Source organism: Syngnathoides biaculeatus, chromosome 17 (genome assembly GCF_019802595.1).
Source record: "Syngnathoides biaculeatus isolate LvHL_M chromosome 17, ASM1980259v1, whole genome shotgun sequence".
NCBI classification, from domain to species: Eukaryota; Metazoa; Chordata; class Actinopteri; order Syngnathiformes; family Syngnathidae; genus Syngnathoides; species Syngnathoides biaculeatus.
The window spans coordinates 6649066-6675274 of NC_084656.1; the positions used below are offsets into that span (position 1 = coordinate 6649066).

At 41.2% G+C, this 26209-nt stretch overlaps 1 protein-coding gene across 1 annotated transcript in view; it reads left to right on the plus strand.

Moving 5' to 3' along the window:
• Window positions 1–26209, plus strand: part of LOC133491047 (ephrin-A5b-like) — a 75884-nt gene that overhangs the window by 40117 nt on the left and 9558 nt on the right. The window contains exon 3 of the mRNA XM_061801909.1: window positions 25122–25414. Coding sequence (XP_061657893.1) covers window positions 25122–25414 — 293 coding nt within the window. The remainder of the gene's footprint in view (window positions 1–25121; window positions 25415–26209) is intronic.

The window sequence follows — 26209 nt, forward strand, 5'->3', positions numbered from 1 at the left end:
GGCAAGGCCCAGTCGTACAACGTGGCCACGTGTCAGGACTCACTCATCTGTGTTTGAGGAAGGGATTATGAGGGATGAGAACAGAACACGAAGAAAGGGAGAACCCAGACAGAGAGAGTCCATTTTCTATCAACATCCTCCTTTGTTCTCCTGCAAGATTTAACCAGCTTTTATCCCAAGTGCTTCTCCATAATGTACTTTGCATGAATACATTTGCACGAGGTAGACCCCCAAGTTCCTCCTCACCTGCCTGAAGCAGTTGAACTATAGATCCCTGTTTTTTTTAAGAATATAAAAAAGACTGTGCTTAACGGAATTGTGCTTGTTTTTATGAAACCTTTCAAGAAGACACCAAGCTTATTTGTTTCGGGACAGAGGTTCTGCCTTCACACACAGTTGCTTAGCCCCCGAGTCGCTCGTCCAACCACAAATCTAACAGTGTTGGGGATGTTTGAGTCACTATTGAGGTAGCTTTTTAATACTCAGATTAGCGTAAGCAGAGCCTCAAAAGTATTTTATCTTTGTCCGTTCATCCTATTAATATGGTCATAGTAGATCGTAAGAGATACAAAGTAAAGTGCTGAGGCTTACATTTCTGTCCAAATGACCAAAGTATAAACTATTGAAACTACTGAAAGATTCCATTGTTTTTGGTCCCTGCCAATGTGTTTTTCCATCATTCGTCACTCCAATTTCAAAACTCACTTAAAACTCTCATGTCCAAATCAGGGGACCTGATGAGAAACCAATGGGTTTTGTCTGATCCACACTAAGGAGAGACATACGTTTATCAGGCCTCAATGGGATTCTTTAGCCAACACAGTTACCCTGGCCTTCACCCCCTTTAACAGCCAATCGCATTGCTCTCCTCTCCCACCTGCCATTTTATCTGAGTAATGTGGGAACTTTGGGAAAACGGTGGAGGACGTTGGTGTTGACAGGCAGGCACTCCAAGTCAACACCTTCACATGAGCCCATGCGGATTGGAGCCCAATTTTAGGCCCTAACAGTTCCCCCTCATTGACTCCCATCATTTCTCACCATTCCTTACTTGAACTAGCCTCCGTTCTTTGCTTGTGGGAGTGCAGTTCAACTTATCTCAACTGTCACAAAAAAAAAAAAAACACTGCCTGAAATTTGAGTGATTTTCAACTGACTCAAAACTGAAGGCTCTATTTACAGCTGGTTCTGCAAGTTTCGAGGAAGCCAAAAGTCCCTATATTGGAAAAGCTCTCTTTCTGTAAAAAGAAAAAAAACACAGAAAAATGTTTCTGTAATATTACTTACAGTATTTCTTTGCAGCGAGGAAATTTGGCATCAAACGAGCTACATGAGTTCAACGAGTATTTCAACCATGACACATAAATGCTAGCAAATTAGGGGAATACACTTGACAAGGTGAACATGTGCAAGGCAGGCCTGGATTTCTTTTTAAAATCCACTGGTGCTGTTCAAACCTGCACTGCCAGCGCTAAGAAATCACTTTAGCAACTAAGACCTGAAAGTATCTCAATTCCTCTACCTTGGTTTCAAGTGTGTGTTCCCTCGATAATCATCTGCTTCATTTTGGGGGGTACGAAGTGCATGTTAACAGGGATTGTAAGCATGTTCAACTCTGCTATGAAAAATCAGCAAAACTAACTGAAGCCATACTGGTAAAAATCTGGGTTTGCACGAGACCATCTTTATTCTTCAAAAGTTTTTGAAATAGTCTAATCTCAATTTTTAGTCTCAGGAGCACCAACCCTGGCTTGTTTACATCCCTATTGATACAATCAAGCCATCCATTTGATATACCTCTTATCCTTGTTAGTGCCCCAAGTGAGGTGGTGCATATCCAGCTGAGTTTGAACAAAAGATTGGGGACACCTAGGACTGGTCACCAGGAGATCATGACAACAACCCACCACCATCACATTCACACATAAGAACAATTTAGAGTCCTAACGTGTCATTTAATTGAGAGGAAGCTGGAGTACCCAGAGAAAACCCACAAGCATGTGGAGATCATGCAAAGTCCACAGAGGAAGGATAGGAATCCACCACCACAGAACTATGAGGTGGATGTACTAACCAAGGCAGCACCCTTCCACCGCCCCACTATCTTAATTCTTCAAATAAATAATGGTCTGTCATACTTTCATCTTGTTCCTTACACTCAGGTTCATGTCAGTGTTAGCGCGACCATTTTGGGCTTACAGACCACTTGGGCCCATTTAAAAACTCATCCATGGGATTACTATGCAATTGTGCTGTGTTCGCTGTCAGCGCCACCTACTTAACATGTGCCTATCAGCCGTTGCTGACTCAGAATCTCTGACTTGTCATTTTAGTGAACTGGACCCACTAAGTGCTTGACCACCCTGATTCTTTGTTCCATTTATGGTGTGGTTTTGAGTGGTTTCAGTCGTGACAAGAGCCCCGGGGGCTGAGCTGGCAATGCCCAAGAAGGTTTTAGAGAGCAGGGTAGTGAGTGATTAAATGCAGCCCTCCCGTGAAGTGTATGGCACAGTCAAAGATTTATGTCATGCATATGATGGTGTACATTCTGATAGAGGAAAGACATTTGGTTTGTGACTGGCGAGCTTTCTTCTTGTGTCCATATTTAACATTACCCTTACAGAATGTGCATCCCTTTGTATCCATACATACTGTATCTGCAAACTTCAGTGTGGTGCTAATGAGAAGCAGAACAGTGCGCCAGTGTATGTATGCACGCTCTCACCAGTTACATCAGCGAGATAGCAAAGAAGGGAATATTAATTCCAAAGTGACATAATTTGTCTTTATGAATATAAATATTAAAAACATCAAAAATGTTCTGAATGAAGCTTTCTAAAAAGATTCATTTGCAGTTATTAAGACGTATTTGTTTGGCTACAATCTTCTCATCTTCGTCACATTTTAGGATAATGAAATGCAGGAACGCAACACTAACGAGGGAGGCTTTCATCAAAAATCAGTTAATCACCAAGAAACTGAATAGGCATTAATTTGTCTTAATGGTCCTGTTGCAGGGACTTTCTGAAAACAGTTTATACAAAATGTGACAAACAAGGCCTCATAGATCCACTGACTAATTATGAAAGTGCTCAAAAAAATGTCAAAATTAGGAAAACAATTTTCTCCGCTGATGGCATTAGTATTGTGAGATGACGCAAACATCTGATTCCCTTTAATGCTGTTTTGTGTTCTCCTGAGTCACATGAAACAGATGGCGTGTGACCCATCAGTGAGGTCTTTGCTCACTTCTTTTGCTGTTTGGGCCAACTGGGCTCAGTCAAGCAATTTAACACAAATGACTACATATGTGTGTTTTGTCACAGGTTGGAGTTAAAGAACACAGAAGAGTAAGAAAACTGGCCCTCAAAATAGTCTCGGGTTTTGCTGGGGTTTTCACACATTAGGCCTGAATGTGAGTGTGAATGGTTTGTTTGTGTTCCCAGTGAGTGACTGTCAACCGTCACTAAAGCAAATGCCTGCAACCATTTGACTGCATGAATATTATTTGCCTAGAAATTCCATTACTGTTATATTTTCTGGCATTATTTTCACTTCTTGGAAACATTAAACGATGTCATACCACAAGCCACACCATTTAATTGAAGACATTCCAGACATGCCAATGTGGGATGTTGAATTTGAAATACAACCGACCTGCTTTTGTTCTTGTAAAACAAATCTGGAGTCTGGCTGCAGCAGCCACTTGCCTCCCATCTGCACGCTGCTACTCGGGCTCTTGTCACCTGACACTGGCTACATGCTAACGGGGCCTGTGAGAGGCTCTTCAGGCTGGCAGGCGTACACACGTATACACGCACACACAGAACCCTGCGCTTCCTGGTGACAAGCGTAGAGGGACGAGAGCCAGAAAGCACACAAGAATGCAATTTCACTGTCCCAGTGTACAGGTCGTAAGAATAAGTTTTTCTAATTTATCGAGGGCAATTAACTTTGTTTTATTTATTATTATTTGCATCTGGCATCTGACTCTTGACTGGAGTCCTGAATTTAAAACAAGTAATTAACTTTGGAATGCCACTGAACTGTGTAGATTGATACAGTACTATATAAAGTATAAAGTACTGTAAATCATCCCTGTAACTGTACTCACAAAAAAAACCCCAAAAAGTTCAACATCTATAAAATGCAGCATTGAGGTGGAAGTAAAGGAAATTTAAATGTAATCTCAACAAGGTGGCCGTTATGGCATTAACGATGTTGCATGTACATACAGGTATGTGGTGAGTAATAGTCTATTTTGTGAGCGAATAATTACTTATTGTAGTAATTGGTCCAAATAGTGCAAAGGTGGAAGTACATTACTGACAGTATTGTATAGGGAAGGGCTCAGCAACCTTTTTGACGCTGAGGGCTACTTCGTGAGCACCGATTGTATGAAGGGTTACGTGACATGTTTGTGGGAAATTTCAGACTCAGTTCATCATAACTACATAAAATATTTTTGTTTTAATTTATTGCAGTAAATTAAATTACTGGTATTTTCAAATTTTAATTCACGTAAGCAAGTCAGATTCAGAATTTAAAGCACAAATAAAAGTAACAATTTGCGGCCTATGGTATTTTTAGAACATATCTCGCGGGAGCCTTATATGGTCTTCGCAGGCTACCATTCACTCGCGGGCACCGCGTTGGTGACCCCTGGTATAGGGATATAATGATGAATTATCCTACACCTAATATGAACAGTACATGAAAATGTTGATATACATTTGTATGCATAATAGCTTTATTACAGACTGAAATTTTAAAGGGAAATTCCAGTGGTTTGGATTAACAATGTGTCCAATAGGTCATGTCATATGTACTGTACCTTGACAATGTGATGTTAATCCTCTCCCACTTAATGGTGTTTTAAGAAGATTTTTATCGACAACTACGAATTTTCACGGACGCCGCCATTTTGGCGAGTCACATAACCTACATGTGCGTATGTGACGTAATAGGCGCGCAAATAAAAAAATCCTCGCCGATTTGTAGCGTCTTCACACGTGTTACCACCATGATCGGAGAATGCCTTACTGTATCGCTAAATTTTGCCAGAATTCAAAAAGAAATAATACGCGAAATGTTCGGTGACATGTTCTTCCCAGTAAGAAAAAGAATCATTTAAGGACTGGAAACCAGAGTGCCCGGAGAAAACCTACGCAGACACGGGGAGGACATCCAAACACCACAATTCTCCACACACATACACAAAACTCCACAAAAATTTAACCCGGATCCTTACAACTATAAGGCCAACACTTTACCAGCTGAGCTATCGTGCCGATGTTGTGGAGGAAGTATTAACTTCCACCAAGTCAAAGATGATTCCTTATCACTTGGACCCTGGCCACCCAGTTGGCAAAAACAACCTTTCCCACAATATAAGGCCTACCATTCACTAATGGGTTCTATCATCCTTCATGGCCACGAATGCTGTCCTCAGTGCAGTCCTCCGCTGGCTCACCTAAACGCACTCCAAAATCAATAGGATGGATGAATGGTGGTTCCCGCCCGTCGGGCGACTCGCATTCTTCATCAGATGAGGATAAATCCAAGAAATCACCACTGTCTATGATTGTGTAGGAATGTAACCGAGCCTTTGTTTATGCACTTAACGTCACGCGTCGGCCAAGTAGTCAGACTCCACGTCATTCCTGTCCAAAGAACCATCCGAAAATTCTACATTATTTATAACCACAGGTTCAAATCTGTATGGAAGCATTCCTCCATCTTCCCAATCAACCGATACTGCTATTTCTTCATCAGATGACGATAAATTCGAGAAATCAGCGGTGGCCACAATGGTTCTTTCCAACCTGTCAATCACTCGTACAATAATAGCCTATCAGATAGGCGCATTGTCTTAACCCCTGTCTTGATATGCCACTCTCGCCGTATTGTCCCACAATAAATGCTGGTTGTCAGTAATGTGCGCTTGGCAAAGTTAATGTTATGAAGAAAATTGTCCTCAGATGCGCTTGGGGAACGTGCAATTCTGATCAAGGATATCCTGCGAGGTAACAAGGGGCCCGGTTGATTAATTTTCCGAAGCCTAAAACACAGTTGACGAAGTGTCTACGATGGATTAAGGCTTGCGGAAGACCGCACATACAACTAAATGTGAACGATATCAACAAACACAATGTTGTATGTTCGAAAGGTAGTGATGGAAAAGTATCTTCTCTAAGTTTAATTGAATTATTATCAATGCTTTACACATTGGAGGAGAACAACTTTAACGTTGTTAGTGTATCACTGACCTGCTGAATGAACTGTGTCATGTTGGGTTAGTGACATATAAATGCGCGATGTCATGCAAGAGAAATTTCTACAGTATTTACCCATTTCTAACACTTCCGACATTTAGAACAGAGCACTGGGTTCGATTACAAGCCAAGTCAAATGAATACACCCACTCACGTATGAAGACTACAATGATACTACTACTACCTGATCTTTCCAATTAAAAAGTACTCACCCTGCTTTACATGCGCAGTACTTCTCTTCTTCTTCTTTTCCTTTCGGCTGTGCACAATTCCACTATTTTATCCTGTTGGATTTCATGATGAAGTATGTGAGGCGTCAAACTTTTTTTGCATCGATCGCCAACATTTCGCTGTAACTCTGACATTGCGTCCTCCTCCGTCCAAAATCTTAATTCTGTGTGTATATCCTTGCGTGAAATAGTTGAGACCTCTCTGTGGAACTCTCTTGGACAAGTATGATGCATTGGGCAAAAAACATACCCCAATATTATCTGGAAAACCCGATAGAGAATTGACTTCAAACCTGTTCTGTTCAATCCCCATGTAAGCAGGCCTTTGTTACCATACCTATTACATCACATTCACGCACATAGGTCATGTGATTCGCCAAAATGGCGCCGCCCATGAAAATTCGTAATTGCCAATAAAAATCTTCTCAAAAAAACATTAAATGAGAGAGGATTAACATCACATTGACAAGGTACAGTACATATGACATGACTTGCTGCATACATATTTAAACCAAACCACTGGAATTTCCCTTTAATTATAGACAATGAGTACTATATTAAGCTGTACTCAATGTATACAGAGCACCACGGTGGCTCAGCTGGTCAGAGCGTTGGCCTTACAGTTCTGAGGTCCTGGGTTCAATCTCTGACCCACCCGTGTGGAGTTTGCATGTTCTCCCATGTCTGCGTGGGTTTTCCTCCGGGCACTCCAGTTTCCTCCCACATTCCAAAAATATGCAACATTATTTAGACACTCTAAATTGCCCATAGGTGTGATTGTGAGTGCGGCTGTTTGTCTCAATGTGCCCTGCGAATGGCTGGCAAGCAGTTCAGGGTTTACCCAGCCTCCTGCCCGTTGACATCTGCGATAGGCTCCAGCACTCCCCATGACCCTCGTGGGGATAAGCAGTGAAGAAAATGGATGGATGGATGGATGTATATGTGTCCTGTCTGCGTCTGACTTCATCTTAAACTTCTTTGTTGAACAGACAGCATTTATTTGCACCTGCAACAAAACACAAAGTAATCCGAGAAGAGTATTAATTTTGGCAGTGGTGGGTGGTGAGTTGTGTGACCCAATCCCCTTCTTAATAACACCATTGTAAAAATTGTATACAAAAACACTTCATGACTTAGCGTGGCACTAAGGAAGAGACAGAGGCATTTCACATATGTGAGAACTGTGAAGAAGATGCGGTCACGCTGCCATTATTATGTATACTATATATTATAATTTAATTAAGTTGTAACTGTAGGTCTGCTTTTGAGAGAGAAAGCTCTGAAGGACCTCACTGCATACCACTGAATGGTTGTTGGGACAATGTCGGCTGCTTGGTATTTTGGGGGACAAAATCCTGGCCTGAGTTATTGTGTGTGTGTGTGTGTGTGTGTGTGTGTGTGTGTGTGGTGTGTGTGTGTGTGTGTGTGTGTGTGTGTGTGGCGGAGGAGTGTGGGGGGGTCTTAGCCTGAACATAATCATGTAAGTGATAATGGAGATTTTGGCATGAGAAAAGACGATCTAATCAATCTGGAGGCGAGTCATGGATGCACCCTTAGGTCTTGACGTCACACACGTCAAACCACAAAAGCATACGAGCATAATGTTTAACAAATGTGTTTCCTCCTATCTCCAGCCACTTGAGTACACGCTCAAGTCCACACCCATAGCCTTCACACAGAGTGGTCAGTAAAGCCATCCTTGTGTATGTTCGGATCCAAGCAGTTTGCTTTACCTGACTGATGATGGCTTTGATTGGCAAGGGAGCAGAAAGGCTTTGTTTTGGTGGATTAGCTGCCTGCAGCACAGCAAACCACGCTCAGGGTTTTAGACTCAGCAAGTGCTGGATGATCCAGAAACGCAGCACTTTGTGACCTCTAGGTGTTATACTGAGACCTTTCCTTAGCCTGACTGCCACCTGATAGCTTCAGTCAAAGGCAACAAAGCATTTTTCCACATGAATATCTATGATCATATAAAAAGATCTAATCTATCAATACACTTACTATTTCTTCAATTAAATGTTTTGTTGACATTGATCTCGTTAAATAAGCCCTGAATCCAAGTGAATAAAAAAAAGCATGGAATATCTCCAAATGTTTTCATCCATGTGATTACTGTATAATGGCTCTGAGTCTGCTGCTGAAAGCTTTTGTGTCTGTGTAATTGGCTGTTGTTCGCAGGGTAAATGCTATCTGAGAAGTGTTGATCCTCTGAAGTGTTTTGTGTGTGTTTTAGCACGGTAAGTGCTGAGTGCATTGTGCACATTGTGTATTTGACAGTGCATGTGAGAAATATGTGCGCATGTGTGTGCTGAGTGATCCACGTCCCACTTCCCTTTTAAACTACTGCCTTATATCCTTTGTGTATTTTATGCACACATTGTGCCAAACATATGTGCGTTCATTTGAGATGACACGCTGTGGCGACCCCGAAAGGGACAAGCCGAAAGAAACACATTGTAGACACTTTTCTGCAGAGTGGGTATGCACCGCCTGCTCCAGCCATTTCCTCTGTATAAAAATATAAACATTTTGATCAATTAATGACAGTGCAATACTGAAAAAAAAAAGTTACTAGTAAGTTGATTTGTATGAGAAGAAAAAGTACTGTTTGGTGCTTATTCAAAGACAAATCTAAAATGAAATCAATGGGATCATTAATTCAAATTTATATATATATATATATATGTTTCTACCACTTATCAGAGGTCAGGTCTTGGGTGCAATATCTTTACCAGGGGACACCCAGTCCTCCCCTTTCCAAGCCACTTTAACTAGCATTTCTGGGGGGGATCCGAGGCATTCCCAGGCCAGACGAGAGAGTCTATCCAGGGTCCTTTCCTGGGTCGTCCCTCGGGTCTCTTTCCTGTGGGACATGCCCGAACACTTCATAAGGTAGGTGTCCAGGAGCCATTCAAATCAGATGGCCAAGCCATCTCAACTGGGTCCTCTCAATGCAGAAGAGCAGTGTGTCAACTCTGAGCCCCTCTCAGATAACTAAGCTTTTCACCCCATTTCTCAGAAAGAGCCCGGACACCCTGTGGAGGAACCTCATTATGCCCACTTGTATCCGGTATCTTGTTCTTTTGGTCACAACCCACAGATCATGACCATAGGTCAGGGTAGGATTGTAGCTTGACCAGAAAATTGAGAGATTTGCCTTTGTACTTTCTTTACCATAACAGACCCATATAGAGTCTACATCACTGCAGGTTCTGCACTGATCCGCCTGTCTCCCGCCTCATTCTTCCCTCCCTCATTAACAAGACCCCAAGATAATTGAACTCCTCCACTTGGAGCAGGATCTCATCCCTGACCTGGAGAGGGCATGCCACCCCTTTCTAATGGTCTCAGATTTTGACGTGTTGATTCTCATCCCAGCCGCTTCACACTCAGCTGCGAACCGCTCCAGTGAGAGTTGGAGATCACGGCTTGATGAATCCAACTGTCCCATATCATCTGCAAAAAGCAGAGATGCAATACTGAGGCCACGAAATGGGACCTCTTCTATGCCGTGGATGCGCCGAAAGATTGTGTCTATAAACGTTATGAAGAGAATCTGTGACAAAGGGTAGCCTTTGCGGACTCCAACTCTCACCAGAAACGAGTCCAACTTACTGCCGGCAATGCAGACCGAACTCTAACACTGTACAGGGACTGAGCAGCCCACATCAGGGGGTTTGTTACCCCATACATTCGAAGAACCCCCCACAGGACCCCACTCGGGGCACGGTCGAGCGCCTTCTCAAGTACACAAAACACATGTAGACTGGTTGGGCGAACTCACATGCACCTACCGAGGGAAGAGAGCTGGTCCACTGTTCCACAGCCAGGATAAAAACCACATTGCTCTTCCTGAATCTGAGATTCGCCTTCTCAATGAACCCTCCTCTCCAGTAACCCTGAATAGACCTTAACAGGTTGGTTGAGGAGTGTGATTCTGCTGTAGTTGGAACACACCATCCATTCCCCCTTCTTAAAAGGGGAGATTGCCGCCCCACTCCAGAAGCACTGTCCTCGATGACCATGCAATGTAGCAGGGGCGTGTCAACCAGGGCAGCCCCACAACATTCACAGCCTTAAGGAACTCCAGGCAAATCTCATCCACCCCTGGGGCCTTTCCACCGACGCTCTATTTATCTACCTCCATGACCTCAAACCCAGAGATAGGAAAGCCTGCCTCGGAGAACCCAGACTCTACTTCCTCATGTGAAGGTGTGTCAGTGGAATTGAGGATGTCTTCGAAATGTTCCCCCCATCGACTCACATCTCGTGTTGAGGTCAGCAGTGCCCCATCCTCAGTTATATTAGCAATGAGGCACATTAACTAAGTTAGCGCCAAAAGTCCCACCTCATAGGAAATATGGTGATATCTTGCAGATGGTAGGCAGCCCGTAACATCTCTCCACTTGACTCTGTGGCAGGGTGATTTGCTTTTCAGTGCAGAAGAGCTGAATAGTGTCCTAATTTAACTGCCTCTACAGTCTGTCTAGACTGTCCTTTAGAATTTCTCACACTTGGAACTATCTACACGTTTTTTTGTCATGAAAAAAAACATCTGTATACCAATTACAAAGCATCCAGTTGGAAGTACCATGATCATGGTATTTAAAGTCCCAGCTGTCCAATAATGTATTAGCTGCACTTCCTTGCTCAAATGGCTGAACTAATTAGTACTAATTGGTGTGCATATCAAACTTGTGGCTCTTTTGATAACCGGATGCCCCACCCCCTACACCCACCTCTGGGTTCAAATGCAATAAGAGGAAGGATGTACATTAAGGGCCACAGTACTTAAAGTCATAAAAAATAATGATAGCTGATGATTGTCAGTAGCCACAGTCCAAACCAGTGCTTAAGTCCATTATGTGAGGACTCAGTGAGAGTGCCCATTTCTTTTTACAGCCTTTCTAATGATTATGGATTAAAAAAATATCCCACACAAGATGACACTGCTCTTTCCAAAAGGTGATAATGGTGGTCAAATGCCATTGCGAACAGGAGAGTGTGGGTAGTGGTGGTAGTTAACATGGACATAGAAAGAGAAAAAAAGGGTTGTGTCCGGCATTATTGCGGATTAAAGCAGCTGCCCCTGATTGAAAATAGAGTAATTGAAGAGTTGAAGGTATTGATGGTAGAATAAAGTGAGCAGAGATGAAGGGTAACGATGACGGAGCCACCCTGCTTCTCCCTTTTTGCCTCCCTTCAGGCAGTCGATGAGAGATGAGAAAGTCATTCACAGCAAGGCTGTATATTTTTCTGAACCTGACCTCCATTCACTCCCACTGAATACCATTTAAGCCATTTTTTTCTTCTTTTGTTTATTAAAATTGCCCAATATTAAACAACAATACAATTAGCAAATACCACCATCATATTAAAAAGTTCTACTTTGCAACTGTATCCACAGACACATTCTAACACAAAACATGTTTTAAATATTTACGTCATTCATCCAGAACGTTCAACGTGTAAACTGTCTATAACTATAACTATAACTATAACTGTCTTTACGTATAACAGGACAGGCTCCATAAAAGGAAGTCTGGAGAAATCAAGGACGTAGCCTAAAACCAAATATTTCCAGGTCTTAAATCAATGCTAAACAGAGGACATACTCTATGTGAAAATGCAATTTAAATGTAAAGAGACTTTAATTTGTACAGATAACAGATGGTATACTGTTTTACAGTATACAGTACAAATTCATTACATGGAAAATGCTTGCACCAAATTCTGTCTTTTCTTACTGATTTGACCCATAATATTATTTCCAATCCTTTGCTTCATCTTTTCTAAGGGTAGGTATTTTTACAAATAGTAAATCCCAATAATAAAAAGAATCAATATGTGCCTGGGAATGTTCTCATTCATTTTGGTCATTTCATTCTTAGGACATTGAACTTATCGTAACTGGATTCAAGACTTGCTTGCCTTAAAGTGTGTTCACACTAGATGCAAATATAACTATCCTCGTAACGTGAAGTCATATAAAGTTAATGTAAATGTCCAAATGGGAAAAATTTCTGACAGGCGATGCGTAAAACTCAACCAAACGCCTGAAAATTACCGACATCGCTAAGTCACTGGGTTTGAAAAACATCCGTCAAATTTCTGTGATACTGTGTCGCGACAGCCAGTCAGTGATGAGAATATATACAATTTTCACACACAATGTCCTAAAGTTGTTGGGGGCAACGATTGAGGATAAGATTATCATCATCATTATCGTAGTTTGTTGGTACCTGGAATTATTCAATAACTCCTATGAATACCATACAAAAAAAGAGCAAGCCTGGAGAATGGTGATCAAGGAAATTTCCATATTTGGTAAGTATATTTACGTCACTTCATCTCTCTGTACATCTCTCTGTTTTACTTCACTGTGAGCTGGTTGTGTGTGGCGCAAGTGAAGTACATTCACATTCTGTGTGTACACAACTCCCGTGATCAAACTCAGGCATTTACCCGAGTTCAAAAGTGTGTGCGCACCATGACAAGACAAGGCCTGAAATTTGCATTCCAAGCAACGGATAGTATCATTCTTTTGAAATGCAAAATGACAGTCATCGAGATGTTTTGTGAGAGACCACTGTCTGTCAATAAAAAATCCACATCAGATTACAGGCTAGTGTTGTCCAAACTAGCCTTCTTGCATGAAATAATAAAATGTCTTGTCATGGTAGATGTCGAGTCATCTTTAAGACAACCAAACAGTCAAATTGTATATATTGTAGTAATTGAAAGTCAACATAAATAATAGATACAAAAAATAAATAAATACAGATGAATAGCCCACATGTACACAAACGATGGGTATTCAAAGGAGGGCGATATATGAAACTTGGGAGGTCAAGTAGCTAGTATGTGTTTATGTTTCCCAATTATGGGACTGGCATGCCTATTGTAATTTTTGCAGGTCTTTGTGAACTACTTTTGGAGAATGTTTTCATTGTTAAACCTTGATGATGTATCCTTGATCTCTCCTTTATACCCGCATGTTTATACTTAAACACTGATGGTGCCGCAAATCAATGTCAGAGAGAGATCGGAGGGTCAGAGCAAGTGAGCTGTGTAGTGGACAGATAGACTAGTATCACCTCTCCAATAACAATTAGAACAAGTGGTGTGTTAAATGTGGCAGCGCACGGTTAAACACTGTAGTCTGTTTCCCCAAAACGGGGCAATAACGATGGGCAGAATCGACTGAACGACGTTTCATTTATCCCAGGCTCGCAGTGTACACGAGTGGAAAAAAGCCAAAATAAGGACATTTGCTGACTAAGACAAAGGGAAAAAAAGAGATACATGCCTCTTATGTCTCCTCGCATGTGTTTCTGAGCGATGGAAATGGGCTTGAGATGAGGCCATCTATCAACAGCAGTTCCCTCGCTTCTTCATGACCTTCTTCATCACGTATCCTGTTGTAAATCCTTCCTCAAACTAGCATGCATCTTCTGACATGGTTCCTTTCTTGTCATCTCCAAACTTTTTTGAACCAAAGGAGGACAGTCATCAGAATACGAAATGGGTTGATAGCTGACCCAGGTTCATTTGTGCACTTCAGGGATATCCATCATGAAACATGTGGCACAGGAGGTGCACATAACATTCTTTGGACGTGAGTTTAGTCAAATATTTAAAATGTGTACTGCTGAATGCTAGTGGCCAACAGCTGGTGATATTACTTTTGGCCAGTCTTCTCTGTCAGAGCCAGATTTTTGTTGCTCTTTGTGGTCCATTTGCTTGCAATGATACAAAATGGTCATGCAAAGTGCAGTGAAATGTGCAGGATTTGCCTTTTCTTCATGAATTGTTTCTCCAAGTGGATTTTTCATTATTTAGTAATTACTGCTTTAAGAAGAGAGACCTTTAAATTTCCCACTTAGACACACACAGAAGAAATCAGTTAACCCAAACAACTAAAATGATTTAAATTGGTCGTGGACAGGGAGTGCATATGTTAAAAACATTTAAAACTTTAGGAGTGAAAAGTATTTCATATTTGTTTACAGGCGAATCTTGGTATAATAGGGGCAGGGGATGATCTGTTGCGCCTGATTTTCCATTGCATTTAATCCCTTTTTTTTTGTAACCATATGTACCCATGTTACTGTACAGTACAAAATCATTTTTTGTACGTTTTTGTGGCCTCAAACCCTCAGCATAGAACAACATTCTTGTAAATAAATTTAAAAAAGCCACACTTTCAACCACACTAGTGTACTTGATGTAGCCAATGCGGATGTACTCATAGGTAAATCAAGACAGATTGCTTTCATGAACTGTGAGGAATTAGTGTGCTTTTTAATTCCAAATCTTTTGCCATGGACAAATGGCTTTGACAAGAGTCCAGGGACGTGTGTTTCATATTCCTCCGCTGCCATGTTGCTATCTCTCTCTACATAGCGCTCTATGCAACAATAGACAGTAGGTCAGTTTTATCCAATACCCGTTATCGCAGGGTCAGTTATATTGGGATCCCACTGTATTTGGTTCCACTAGACTAAATAATACACCCCATCAATTGGGTAAGATTTCATAACAATTCATAACAAGCAAACCCTCTGTTGGTTCTCTTGCCTTTATATTGGAGTATGCATACATTATTACATATTATGACACTCCTCTCAGGCCCCTTCATGTTCTGTAACAGTATGAATTCATTTTGTATGCATTGGAATTTGCCCACAAACATCCAAGAAGTTGCACTATAACGATAAATGACTGCTTTGCACATTGGGGAATATGTGAATGAGGAACTGCCAGCAGTCTTGAACTGGCATGCCTCAGTGTGAATATAAAATACACTCTGTTACGGTAGAGCTTATGAAACCCATCCCAGGACTTTCAAAATCTCTCATGTACAAATTTGAACTGGGGCTTAACGTTTAGCGGTATGTGTAGATTCGAGATGGACTCTGATTTGCTGACTGATGGACAAAACTTTGACAGACACCCTGTGTCAAGGGAACAGGCTGTGTCGCATTCATTATGGGGCCCGGCAGGGGCAGATTGAGAGGACCAGGTGGTTTTCAGCTCGATACTGGCATGCAGGCACTTCTATGTTTAGCCCTTACATGATGTTACATTTGCTGTTTTTCTGAGCCTGCTGTGGGAGTTGACAGGGAAGGAGCTGTGTGTACTAAGTGGTCAATGGATATTTTAGAGAGGAATGACTGCTATAATCACATTATTGCTCTCATACTTTTTGTGTAGTTAGCTTGTTCCTCAGGATTGTGTAAGCACTCTCAGGAGCCTGATTGCGAGAGAGCAAGTACTGTATATGGTTACAATTTCAGCAGTACCTTGTTCATTGAGGTAAAAGGCCAAAGGTGGTACGGTAGCTTATCTCCAGAACCCTTTGAGTGAATTTTACTTTAAATTCAAGGAGAGTCTCCTTGGCCCTCTCCGCGCATTTTACTCGTATTGTTATTTGTATGAACCAACTGATGCCCTTACCTGCCTCAGCTAGCTGAGTGACTCTGAGCATGCATGCATTAGCAGAACCCCTGTAGCGAACCCCAGCTGTGCTGTCAAGCAGCAAGGTGAAATGTGGTTTTAGAATGTATACACATTCTCATATAATTGTTTCTTTTACATGATGCGACGCAGAGGTTTTAATTGAACTATGCTGTTAGAATGGATGCACAGAGATGCACACAAACAGGGCCGACTGGAAAAATTAAATCACATGTGTGCTTTCTCACTCCCTTCTTCCAAAGCTCTTAAATTTTCTCACATCATTCTGGCTTCTTGCCTTTCACATTCCTTTCACTCTTCAATGACTGATTTGCCTCTCTGATGCTATCTCTCTCTCTCTCTCTCTCTCTCTCTCTCTCTCTCTCTTTCTTGCTCTCCAAGCTCATGTTGTTCTCCCATTCCCCCTATCTCTACTCCAAATTTTCAGCACAACACTCTTTTGAGGACTTCTTTATTTTTTTTTAAGATCTCCCAATGGAGCACATATTACTCAACCAAGACAGCTCTGGCACACTTTGAAGTGTGTGAGACCTCACTCGTGGATAAGTGCTGCTGTTAATGTGTGTGTGTTTGAGCATGAGTGTATGTGGAACCTGTGGTGTGTGTATGTTTGTGTGTGTGTGTGTGTGTGTGTGTGTGTGTGTGTGTGTGTGTGTGTGTGGTGTGTGTGTGTGTGTCAGGTTTGCAAGCTTGTCATGGGCGGGTGATTGACTCCAGACGTTGTGGGTTCCTCTCTTTGCCACCGTCCCCTCCTCCCATGGTTGTGGGTTTAGAATATGTGGGTAACAGCAGCGTGAGGGGCAGCCAGAGCTCCCTGGGGTGCAGTAAAGTGATAGGGGAGGACGCAGAGCTTGGATCGCCCCTGGGGAGGAAGGTCAGGGGTCTGAATCTGCACCACAGTGATCAGGGCCATGCTCGTCAAACACACTTCAGGTGTGAACCAGTGTGTGTGTTTGTGTCTTTTTGACTATGTGAGCATGTGACTGCGTGTATATGTCTAAATGTAGCCCTTGTTTTGAAGTTTGAACATAAACACGCCACTTAAATATCAATCCATACATTCATCCTTGTTCTTTACCACTTAATCTCACTCGGGTTATGAGTGAGTTGGAGCCTATCGAACAAAATATCTAAATAACTGGACATTGTGATTCCATTAAAATGTATTGCATATAAGGTATAGATTTTTTCCCTAAACACTTTTTTTTAAAACGAACTTTGTAAGATTAAATGAAAATGATTTGAACTTAAAGTGAAATTCAACTGAGCTATAACTAGGCAGGGAAGGGTTGCGTCAGGAAGGGCATCCGGCGTAAAAATTGTGCCAAACATATGTGCGTTCATCTGAGATGACACGCTGTGGCGACCCCGAAAGGGACAAGCCGAAAGAAACTTACTTTTTACTTGTGGTACTTGTACTGTATGTAACACAGAGAATTAGTGATCAATAAAGTTAAGATGGACTTTGTTGACTACAGATCCACAATAATAGGGCTGGAAGTTAAGAGAATAAAAGTCTGTATGACAATAAAGGTATGTGTGAAACTTGTATTGCGATGGAACCACGTCAATCCTCAGTTTCATGCAGCTATACATTGATCCCCAAAATACATTACAATCATATTTTTGTTGTAAACAATGAATAATGAACGTCCTTTGTCATCCTAAATTTTGTCCATAAAATAAGAACTTTATTTTATATCATTAAACATTATTTCTTCCAAATTAATTTTTTATCATGAGATAACCACCTTTTTTCTTGTTTTCAACATTACTAATGCTATGCAACTTCAATTTAAGATTCTAAAAATAGCACATCATAGCATTTAACCAGGAAAAGCTATTACAAGGGAATTAATCTGGAAGTGAATAGAGGCCATTGCTTTTTACACTTCACCCTCCATTCTTTAGCAGCTGTGATGAACAGTGACGAGGTCAGTCCATCACCTCGGCTCAGACACTGACTGACCAAAGAGTGGCTCTTAAGCTGAATAATGGACCGTCACTAACCCTTGACCTAAGTTCCCAGTCCAGAGTGTCGGATCAATATCAGGATGCTGAGCGGTAGTGTGTGACCCTCACTCCTCGAGGTCATTTTCTGTGTGCTCTAAAGGAACGTCCACACTATCATACAACACATTCGTAACTTTAGTGTGGCTTTCAGCATTCACAAGCACACATGCAAACAGCAGGTGATGATGGGACATTTTTAATGGGGTTATTGTAACAGGACCTTCTCGAGGTCTCCTGCAGTTATGTTGACATTAGGGTGCATGTTCTTGTGTGTCCGGGCGCGTGGATTCTTGCATTTATAGACTTCCAAGTATGAATACAATGTGTTGGCCAAAAGCGGCACCTTTCTTTGATCAGAAATTTGTGTTCTGTAAACTGGTGTCACGGCAACAACAGCAAGCATCATTGATACAGGACGGGGTTTTTGACTCCAACTTTTATGCACTTGCAGTTTTACATCAACTAAAGGACAGTCCTGTGTTATATCAGTGTATGTGTGTGTGTGCTGCGCGTGATGGAGTGCAATCATATGTGTGCATGTGAGTTGACTGACGCTAACCCCATGCTGCTTTTGTGGCTTTGACCTCATTGACACCAAAATAATGTCAGTAATTAACCCTGGGAAAATATCTCTCCCCTTTCTTATTTGATAAATCCCTTGTTGTTTTACTTCCAGTGGAATCTTTTTATGAAGGGCAAGAAATTGTTTCATTCATATGCTTGAAAACATCAATTCACCATTTTCAGAATGGTGAATTATACTCTATAATAAGAGGACTTAACTGATCACAAGAAAAGAAATTGAAAATTAATCCCAAGTATTTTGCACTTTTTTATTCATTCAAACCAAGGGTATCATTTCTTGATATTTGCATCTTATGTTTTCTGATAGCACATAGGCTATGTAATCTATGATTAACAAATGATTTTGCATAACGTGTGCACTTTGACACAGACAGTAGAATGTTGCACTGAGATAGAGATCTTATAAATACTGTACACAAAGCTTTAGATAAGCACATAACACACTGCGGCTCCAGCTGTATTAGAAGAAGAGTGGTTTGCACATAGAGTACCACCAGCTTCCATAAACAGACAGCACTTGTACATTCCTCCTTTCTGTGTATCCGCTCTCTTGCTCTGTGGCCTCTGTTGTATTTTTTTAGGTATCTTAGGTGCCTTCCCACAAGCAGCAATGTGTTTTCAATCTGAGACCAATTATTCATCTCCCTTGGCTTTTTTCCCAGCAGAGAGAGAGAGAGAAAAAAAACAGAGGACTGTCTATACTTTATAGGCTGCATTTCCCCGTCTTACTGCTGTCAGCTCGGCATCAGACTGAGTCCCTTGACAAGGACATTATGTGTTTAAAAACTGTGCGTGTCTGTGTGCATGTGCACACCTTAGCAAGAGCCCACAAACAGATGTGTGTATGTAATTAGCTCACTCAGTAATAATGACTTGAATTTCCTTGCAGCAATGGTACAGACGATGGGACGGGTAGAGAGAGAGAGAGAGAGAAAGAGAGAGAGAGAGAGAGAGAGAGAGAGAGAAAGGTTGATGGGGACTCCCAACCCTATTGTCTGACCTCGTTGAGTGACATCATGTCACAACCTTTGCCTTTTTCCCCTATTTGCACAGAGTATCCTCTAGTGGGAAACCCAGGAAGGTCTTTGTTTGATGTTAAAAGTCAAACGGAAAGACAAGTAAAATTATGGAGGAGTGATCACTCCACAGTTATCTGTGCATGTATGTGTTAGTGTGTGAGAGTGAGTGTGTTCAGACAGAGGTTTCATGTGTGTGTGCCGGCCAAAATGATCTCTTTACTTTTTAGAATAATTTTGGGAAGCTGCTCCTCAACTCGAGTCATGAGGAAACCAACATAAATTACAGTTCTTCTCCTCCTCTCCATTTTTCCCATTCCCTTTTTTCCTGTCTCTCGATCAAAGTTGTGCTTTACACTAGAATGTTCTCCAGTAGAGCATCAAAAAACACATTAAATGCATGATAAATAAAGTAGAAATATTTTCCTTCATATGCTTCCCTCCATTTCTTTTTATTGGTTATCTGTTCCCTAACTCTTCTGTGGCTCGTAATGTGTTTTCATCACTCCCTCTGCAGTCCTTTTCCTTCTCTTCTTTTATCACTTCCGATCGCCATCTGCAAATGCACACAAACCAAACACTATGTTCATTTCATCCATACTCATGACTCTGCCATACATTCAAGATGCCAGGCCAACACAACAGATGGGGATCGAGAAAGCAGACAAGGTGGGGAGTGGACTGACAAGGGGATTATCTGTAGTTATGTGCTAAGAACTCCAGTTACAGATTCATTGATAAACTCCCGTTTCCTGGTCGAGTCATTCAACCAATGGAGAATCATTAATCCCCACAACAAAAGGATTTAGGATTCTAGGATCGTTTATTTACAGAGTGGTCATTATGATACAAGAGTGCGGAACGGTGTTGTTGTTTTTAAAGTTAAGGTTTGATTGTTTTGATGGCCACCTCTTCAAAAAACAAAACGAATGTATTCAGTTTGAATGAATCCTCAAAACATTGTAAACCTGTTTGTCAAAGAATCACAATTTAATATGTGTATGGGTGTAACTGAGTTAAAAGTGTATTTTTTGTTATTTTTACAATCATACAAAATTTGTCAATAGCTTTCTGACACATTAGCCCTGAGTGGAACGTTGTAATTAAGCCTTGCACCACCACGTACATGTAAAGGGGACACACCCTCCCGTAATAAGTACTGCGACAGTCTTCACACTTCCCCTTTTTTGCCAATATACGTTGTGGTAAGTTACATTGTGGCAGAGGAGTATTCACACTTTGTAGTTTGTATAGAAGATAATATATTTGTTCCACTTGTCTAGGTCCTAGCTTGATGCTAGAGATACTTCAAAGTGTTTGTTTCGCCTTGTTCACGGCAGCTGTGTCAAATAAATGGAGATTGCCTCTGAGACGAATCCCGTGTCACGACGTGGTCTTTAAAACTATACAACTCAGAAGTCCACCGGTCATACTTGGTGCTGTTTGACCCGTTGCACCGCCAACCGACGTCCGTTTGGTCTCCCGGGGGACACCAGGGTCTGGAAATCTTCAGCTTCTGCAAATATTAACCCCTATGTGTCAGCAAAGATACTGTCATCCAAGAAATACCATACCAGTTCCAATTAAAAATATGAAAAAAAAACTTTAATTTGTGACATAATCTGTAAATGCACAGACTGAGTACATGTGTGACTTTAATCCCTCTGAATTCCCATTCTCATATTGTCTCAGATGTGTTTACATTTGAGCTAATTGAAATCCTAGTGTGTGTCATACTGTATAACTAGCAGCAGTTCACTTTTACATCTGTTTTGATGACCTGAAAGGAAAACTGTCTTGAGAAGACACAGTGGGGGGTCCCAGATGCTCTCAGGGCAAAGATTGTCAACATCAAAGCAGACATCAGCGGAAGAAAAGCTGCCATCAGCTTCTTCCTTAATCGAAACCAAAGGACAGTAAAAGCTTGAAATGTTGTCTATCTAAATACATCTTGAATCAGGATGTGCTTTTGTTTCTTCGCAATATTTAGTTTCTGTTACTCAAACGTGTCTGCATTCATTCATCTCGCCAACATCTGCTGCAATGTACATGATCACTTTTTCCCTACTATCCATTGTAATGGTTTGCTCATATTGTGCAAATTAATACTCCAAACATCTTATAGACCCAACAGCCCAAGAAAGGTTTTATGAAGTGCAGGAATTCAACATTCAATTTGAAGACAAACAGGTATCCGTGAATATTCAAAATCTACAGTAAATTTGTCACTCCTCATTTTCATTTTATTCCCTGATTTGGCTCATTTCTGTTCTCTCATTACCTTCTTCATATCTTTCCCATTGTCTCTTGAGGTACTTGTATCATATTTTGGAGTGTGTAATGTTATCAGACATTGTTCCCTGCAGCTCACTGGCGACCAGTTCAGGGTGTAGTCTGCCTTACGCCCAAAGTCAGCTGGAATAGGCTCCAGCCCCAGCAACTGTTACCGGGATAAGCAGTGTTGAAAATGAATACATGGATGTTGTCAGACATAATCTTTGAGCGTTTGTTCTTTAAAATTCTTATGAAATTTGACTTGACATATATTAACAATTTTGTTTCCAAAGCATCACCGATGGAAAATCCTAAAATATTGGACTCAGAACAATCCATTTCCATGTTTGACTGCAAGAGGCAACAACGGCCCTTGACTATTTGACTTCTCCTTTAGTGATGATAACTGCAATTGTATGCTGGAGAAGTCTGAATTGTTCACAAGAGACTGCTTTGTAGAAGCCCGTTGAAGCCAGAACTAAACACTGTCTCCTCTCCAGAAACAATCTGGGTGTGAGTACTAAGAGGTTGATCATTTTGAAAAGCTTGTTCCAGACTTTCTTATCGATTAGTTCAAAGTTCTTCTGAGATGTCACCAATCTCAGAATTTTAGTTGTGGTTAGGTATATGGACATCTCCTGACACTAGCTAAGTTGAAGCTGACATATGGCTTCAGTAAAGACAAAGCAAGATCATCCGCTGCTTCTGGCTAAAGGTCATGATACCATGGAGCCGCTTGAGCCTCGCAAGTCATAATATCAGCAAGCTGTGTTGAAACTAAGGGAACGCTGTATTTGCCCGGAGCAAAAATCTGAGAAGTGATTGGGGTTCTCTGAAGAAAACAAGCTTTTTTGTTTCATATTTGACCAGTTTTTTTGTTTCATATTTGACCATTCTAAAGCGAGTGAGAGAGAGAGAGAAAAGATTAGACAGATTAGAATTTAAATGATGAAACACACAGTTACTCATCTGTGGCCTCTGCAAATTCAATAGGTTGGCCACGAATCCTGCAGCATACATAAAGTACAATCTGTGTAGGGACAACATGATATTTCGAAGAATATCACGCAGTGCGCTACACACGTCTCATGTCGCACGGACATTTCAGCCGTAGCATGTCCACTGCAACAGCTGTGCATCAAACCTTTTCTTTTCCAATCTCACCTGGCCAGAGATTAGGTATTGCTTCGCTAAAAGAATCAACACGGAGCAGAACTTGTCTCATTTTCTGATCTCCAGCCAACTAATTCCGGTTTTACCAAACTAAACAAATCTGTTGTGTTGTTTAGCGACTGCATCAGCTGATCCTGGTGCTTGAACATAGACAGTAGCCTGTCCCCCCTCTTCATGACTCATGTGTCAGTGAACATAGGAGGAGTATTCAAGACATCTGTAGCATGTCTGTGGTACTGATCCAAGGCCCATTAGCAGCTATAATGACTCAACCAGCCGCTATGGTCTTAATCGCTGCCTGCTAAAAGCCTCAGATATGCAACCTTATATGGTGCCTCAGGGAATATATGTTTCCAATCATTCTCATCTCAAATGAATACCTGTCTTATCCGTGCTGAGCGTTTTCTCCCTATTTCTTCGCCGCACAATTTACAGTAGGCAAAACTGGGGGGCATAGTTAAGCTTTAACACATGCCTCATTTTCTAAAAGTCTTGCAGAAGCTGTCTTCACCTTTCCTATTTGCTAATGAAGATCACATTCCAGAAACGGTATTCTCATAAGGCAAATGCTAACCAGCCTCGTATAGGCCCTCAATTTCTGCACTAGCACAAGTCGTCATTGTCCAGCACTAACGCTGATAAATGGCTTCCGACTGATGAAGGGATATCGCGAGAGGATTTCTGCCAGGGCGCTGGTGTGTTGCAGGGAGATTCAGCGGTAAGTGCTAATGTTTGGAAGTGACTGCTAACATGACCATTAGCTGGTCTCAGAAGGCTGATAGCAGGGCTCTGTGGACTGTGGTGAACACCATGTCCTAACGATTACAAGAAACATGACCTGTGCGAAATAAAAACAGAAATCACCCATTACTTCTCTCATCATATTTTAGTATTATTGTTCGCATGATTAACTTCGCAAATTTAGTCAGAATACATTATTTTTTTCTCTGTTTCCAATTTTGTTTGAAGAGTTTGAGGGACGTCATTTTTCTAGGATGAGTGTTTAAAAGGAATGACTAGATTAGTTTGAGGTGGCTAAATCTGACTTGTACACAGAGAACCCTGACCACAAGCTAATCAGGCACTTTTTCCTGCACATGTTAACGAAAAATAACTTTGTTACAACCCTTCTCACAGCAATTACCTGGCCTTGTCGACTATCACTGAGCATGTTCAGTAATTTTTTTCCACTGGTTTCTCTTTTGCTCAGTCTTGAAGCAGATGGGTTCAAAGTCATCTTTACAGATGACCTTGCGCTTTCCAAAATTGAATTTGTCCACAATTCCGATCCTGTAAAGTCACTTCAACCACTACATTACAGTCTTATAGAAGTTTCATTGGATGTGGCATCTGAGAGAAACATTTCCTGTTCTTTGCGTCTACTTTTTTCTCGCTTATTTGTGCATCCAATAGACTGGTACTTCGGCATGCTGCTGTGCTGGATGTGACCAATAGATGTCATCTTCTCTCAAATTCACAATCTCACAAAAATATGTGAAAACAGAGGCCCGGTAGCTCAGTGGTTAGAGCACTGGTTTGGTAAACCAGGGGTTCTGGGTTTGTATCCCACTGGGGCCTCCACTCCCTGAGAAGGGTTGCGTCAGGAACGGCACCCGGTGTAAAAAAAAAAAAAAAAAAAAAAAATTGTGCCAAACATGTATATGCGTTTGTCTGAGATGACACACTGTGGTGACCCTGAAAGGGACAACCCTAAAGAAACACTCACACAAAAATATGTAAAAATGACAATGAGTAGATGAAAGCAAATGTAAACTTTTAAACAGATTTATTTTTGAATAATTAGAATTATTTTTTGATTTAAGTAAACCTGCTGATAAAGAAGACATGCACAAATAAAATAGACAGTTTTGAAACCTTAGGGTTAGTTCCCCTTCAAGACTGCTACTCTCTAGTCTTCCAACTGACCCGAGATAACATTGGGAATAAATCACCATGGAAGAATTTTCATATCACATCCACCTGAAAGAAAACCTGCATATTTGACACTTTAATGATGTCTACCGACCCTTCTTGATATATCAATATTTTACTGTTTTCTCTGCTTTCTTCAGGTTCTACCGGGGTGATTACCACATTGACGTCTGCATCAATGACTACCTTGACGTCTACTGTCCGCATTACATCAGCCCTGTGTCGGATGAGCGAGCCGAGCGCTATGTGCTTTACATGGTGAACTACGATGGCTACAGCTCGTGCGATCATACCGCCAAGGGCTTCAAGCGCTGGGAGTGCAACAGGCCTTTGTCTTCAAATGGACCGCTGAAGTTTTCCGAAAAGTTCCAGCTCTTTACACCCTTCTCATTAGGCTTTGAGTTCCGCCCTGGCAGAGAGTACTACTACATCTGTGAGTATAAGGATGACAGTATTATTGTATTGTATTATTGTATTATTGACAGAAATCACCCAAAAAGAATTCCTTTGTTCCATCAAGTGTGTGATTACCATGTTATGATGTGAGTTAACATCATTAGTTATTTTATTCTGGTTTATTTGTGGACATTATTTATACAGTGGAACATCGAAAGTCAAATATAATTAATTCCTGGACAGTGGTGGACCAATTTATGGTGGCCCTAGAAAAAAAATTTTCCAGGGCCACATTCTTAAGTTAAAAGATGTACAAAATAAATTATATTGATAATAATAAAAAGAGGTGATGCTGTGGATCATCTGGTCAGAGCGATGACCTCACAGTTCTGAGGACTTGGGTTCAAATCCCGGCAGGACCTGTGTCAACTAACTCACCCAGTGTTAATCCAGTGAGGTTAGCAGAACTAAGGCAACATCATACACAGCAGTGATTTGAATTCACTAATACTTCAAACGAATTTGTTACATTACAAAAAATACAGCATTAGTGTTTGAGTTTCCACTATATTTGGAAAGTGTTAGCCTTTTTGAAATGTGTACAATGTTTGAAAGCATACACAAAAAGTACCAACAATACTGAAAAAAACACTAAATGGAAATTGTTTGTTCTGGTTCCTTGTAGCAAGAAAAAACTCGCAAGTACAAAAATACTTACAATGTTTAGGTTTTGGAGTGAAGTGTCTTTTCATACTGACTGGTTGAGCTCAGCTTTCTCTTTTCTCCTTGTGGGAAGACTCAGGAAAACAAGCAGCTGGAAACGTATGTTTTC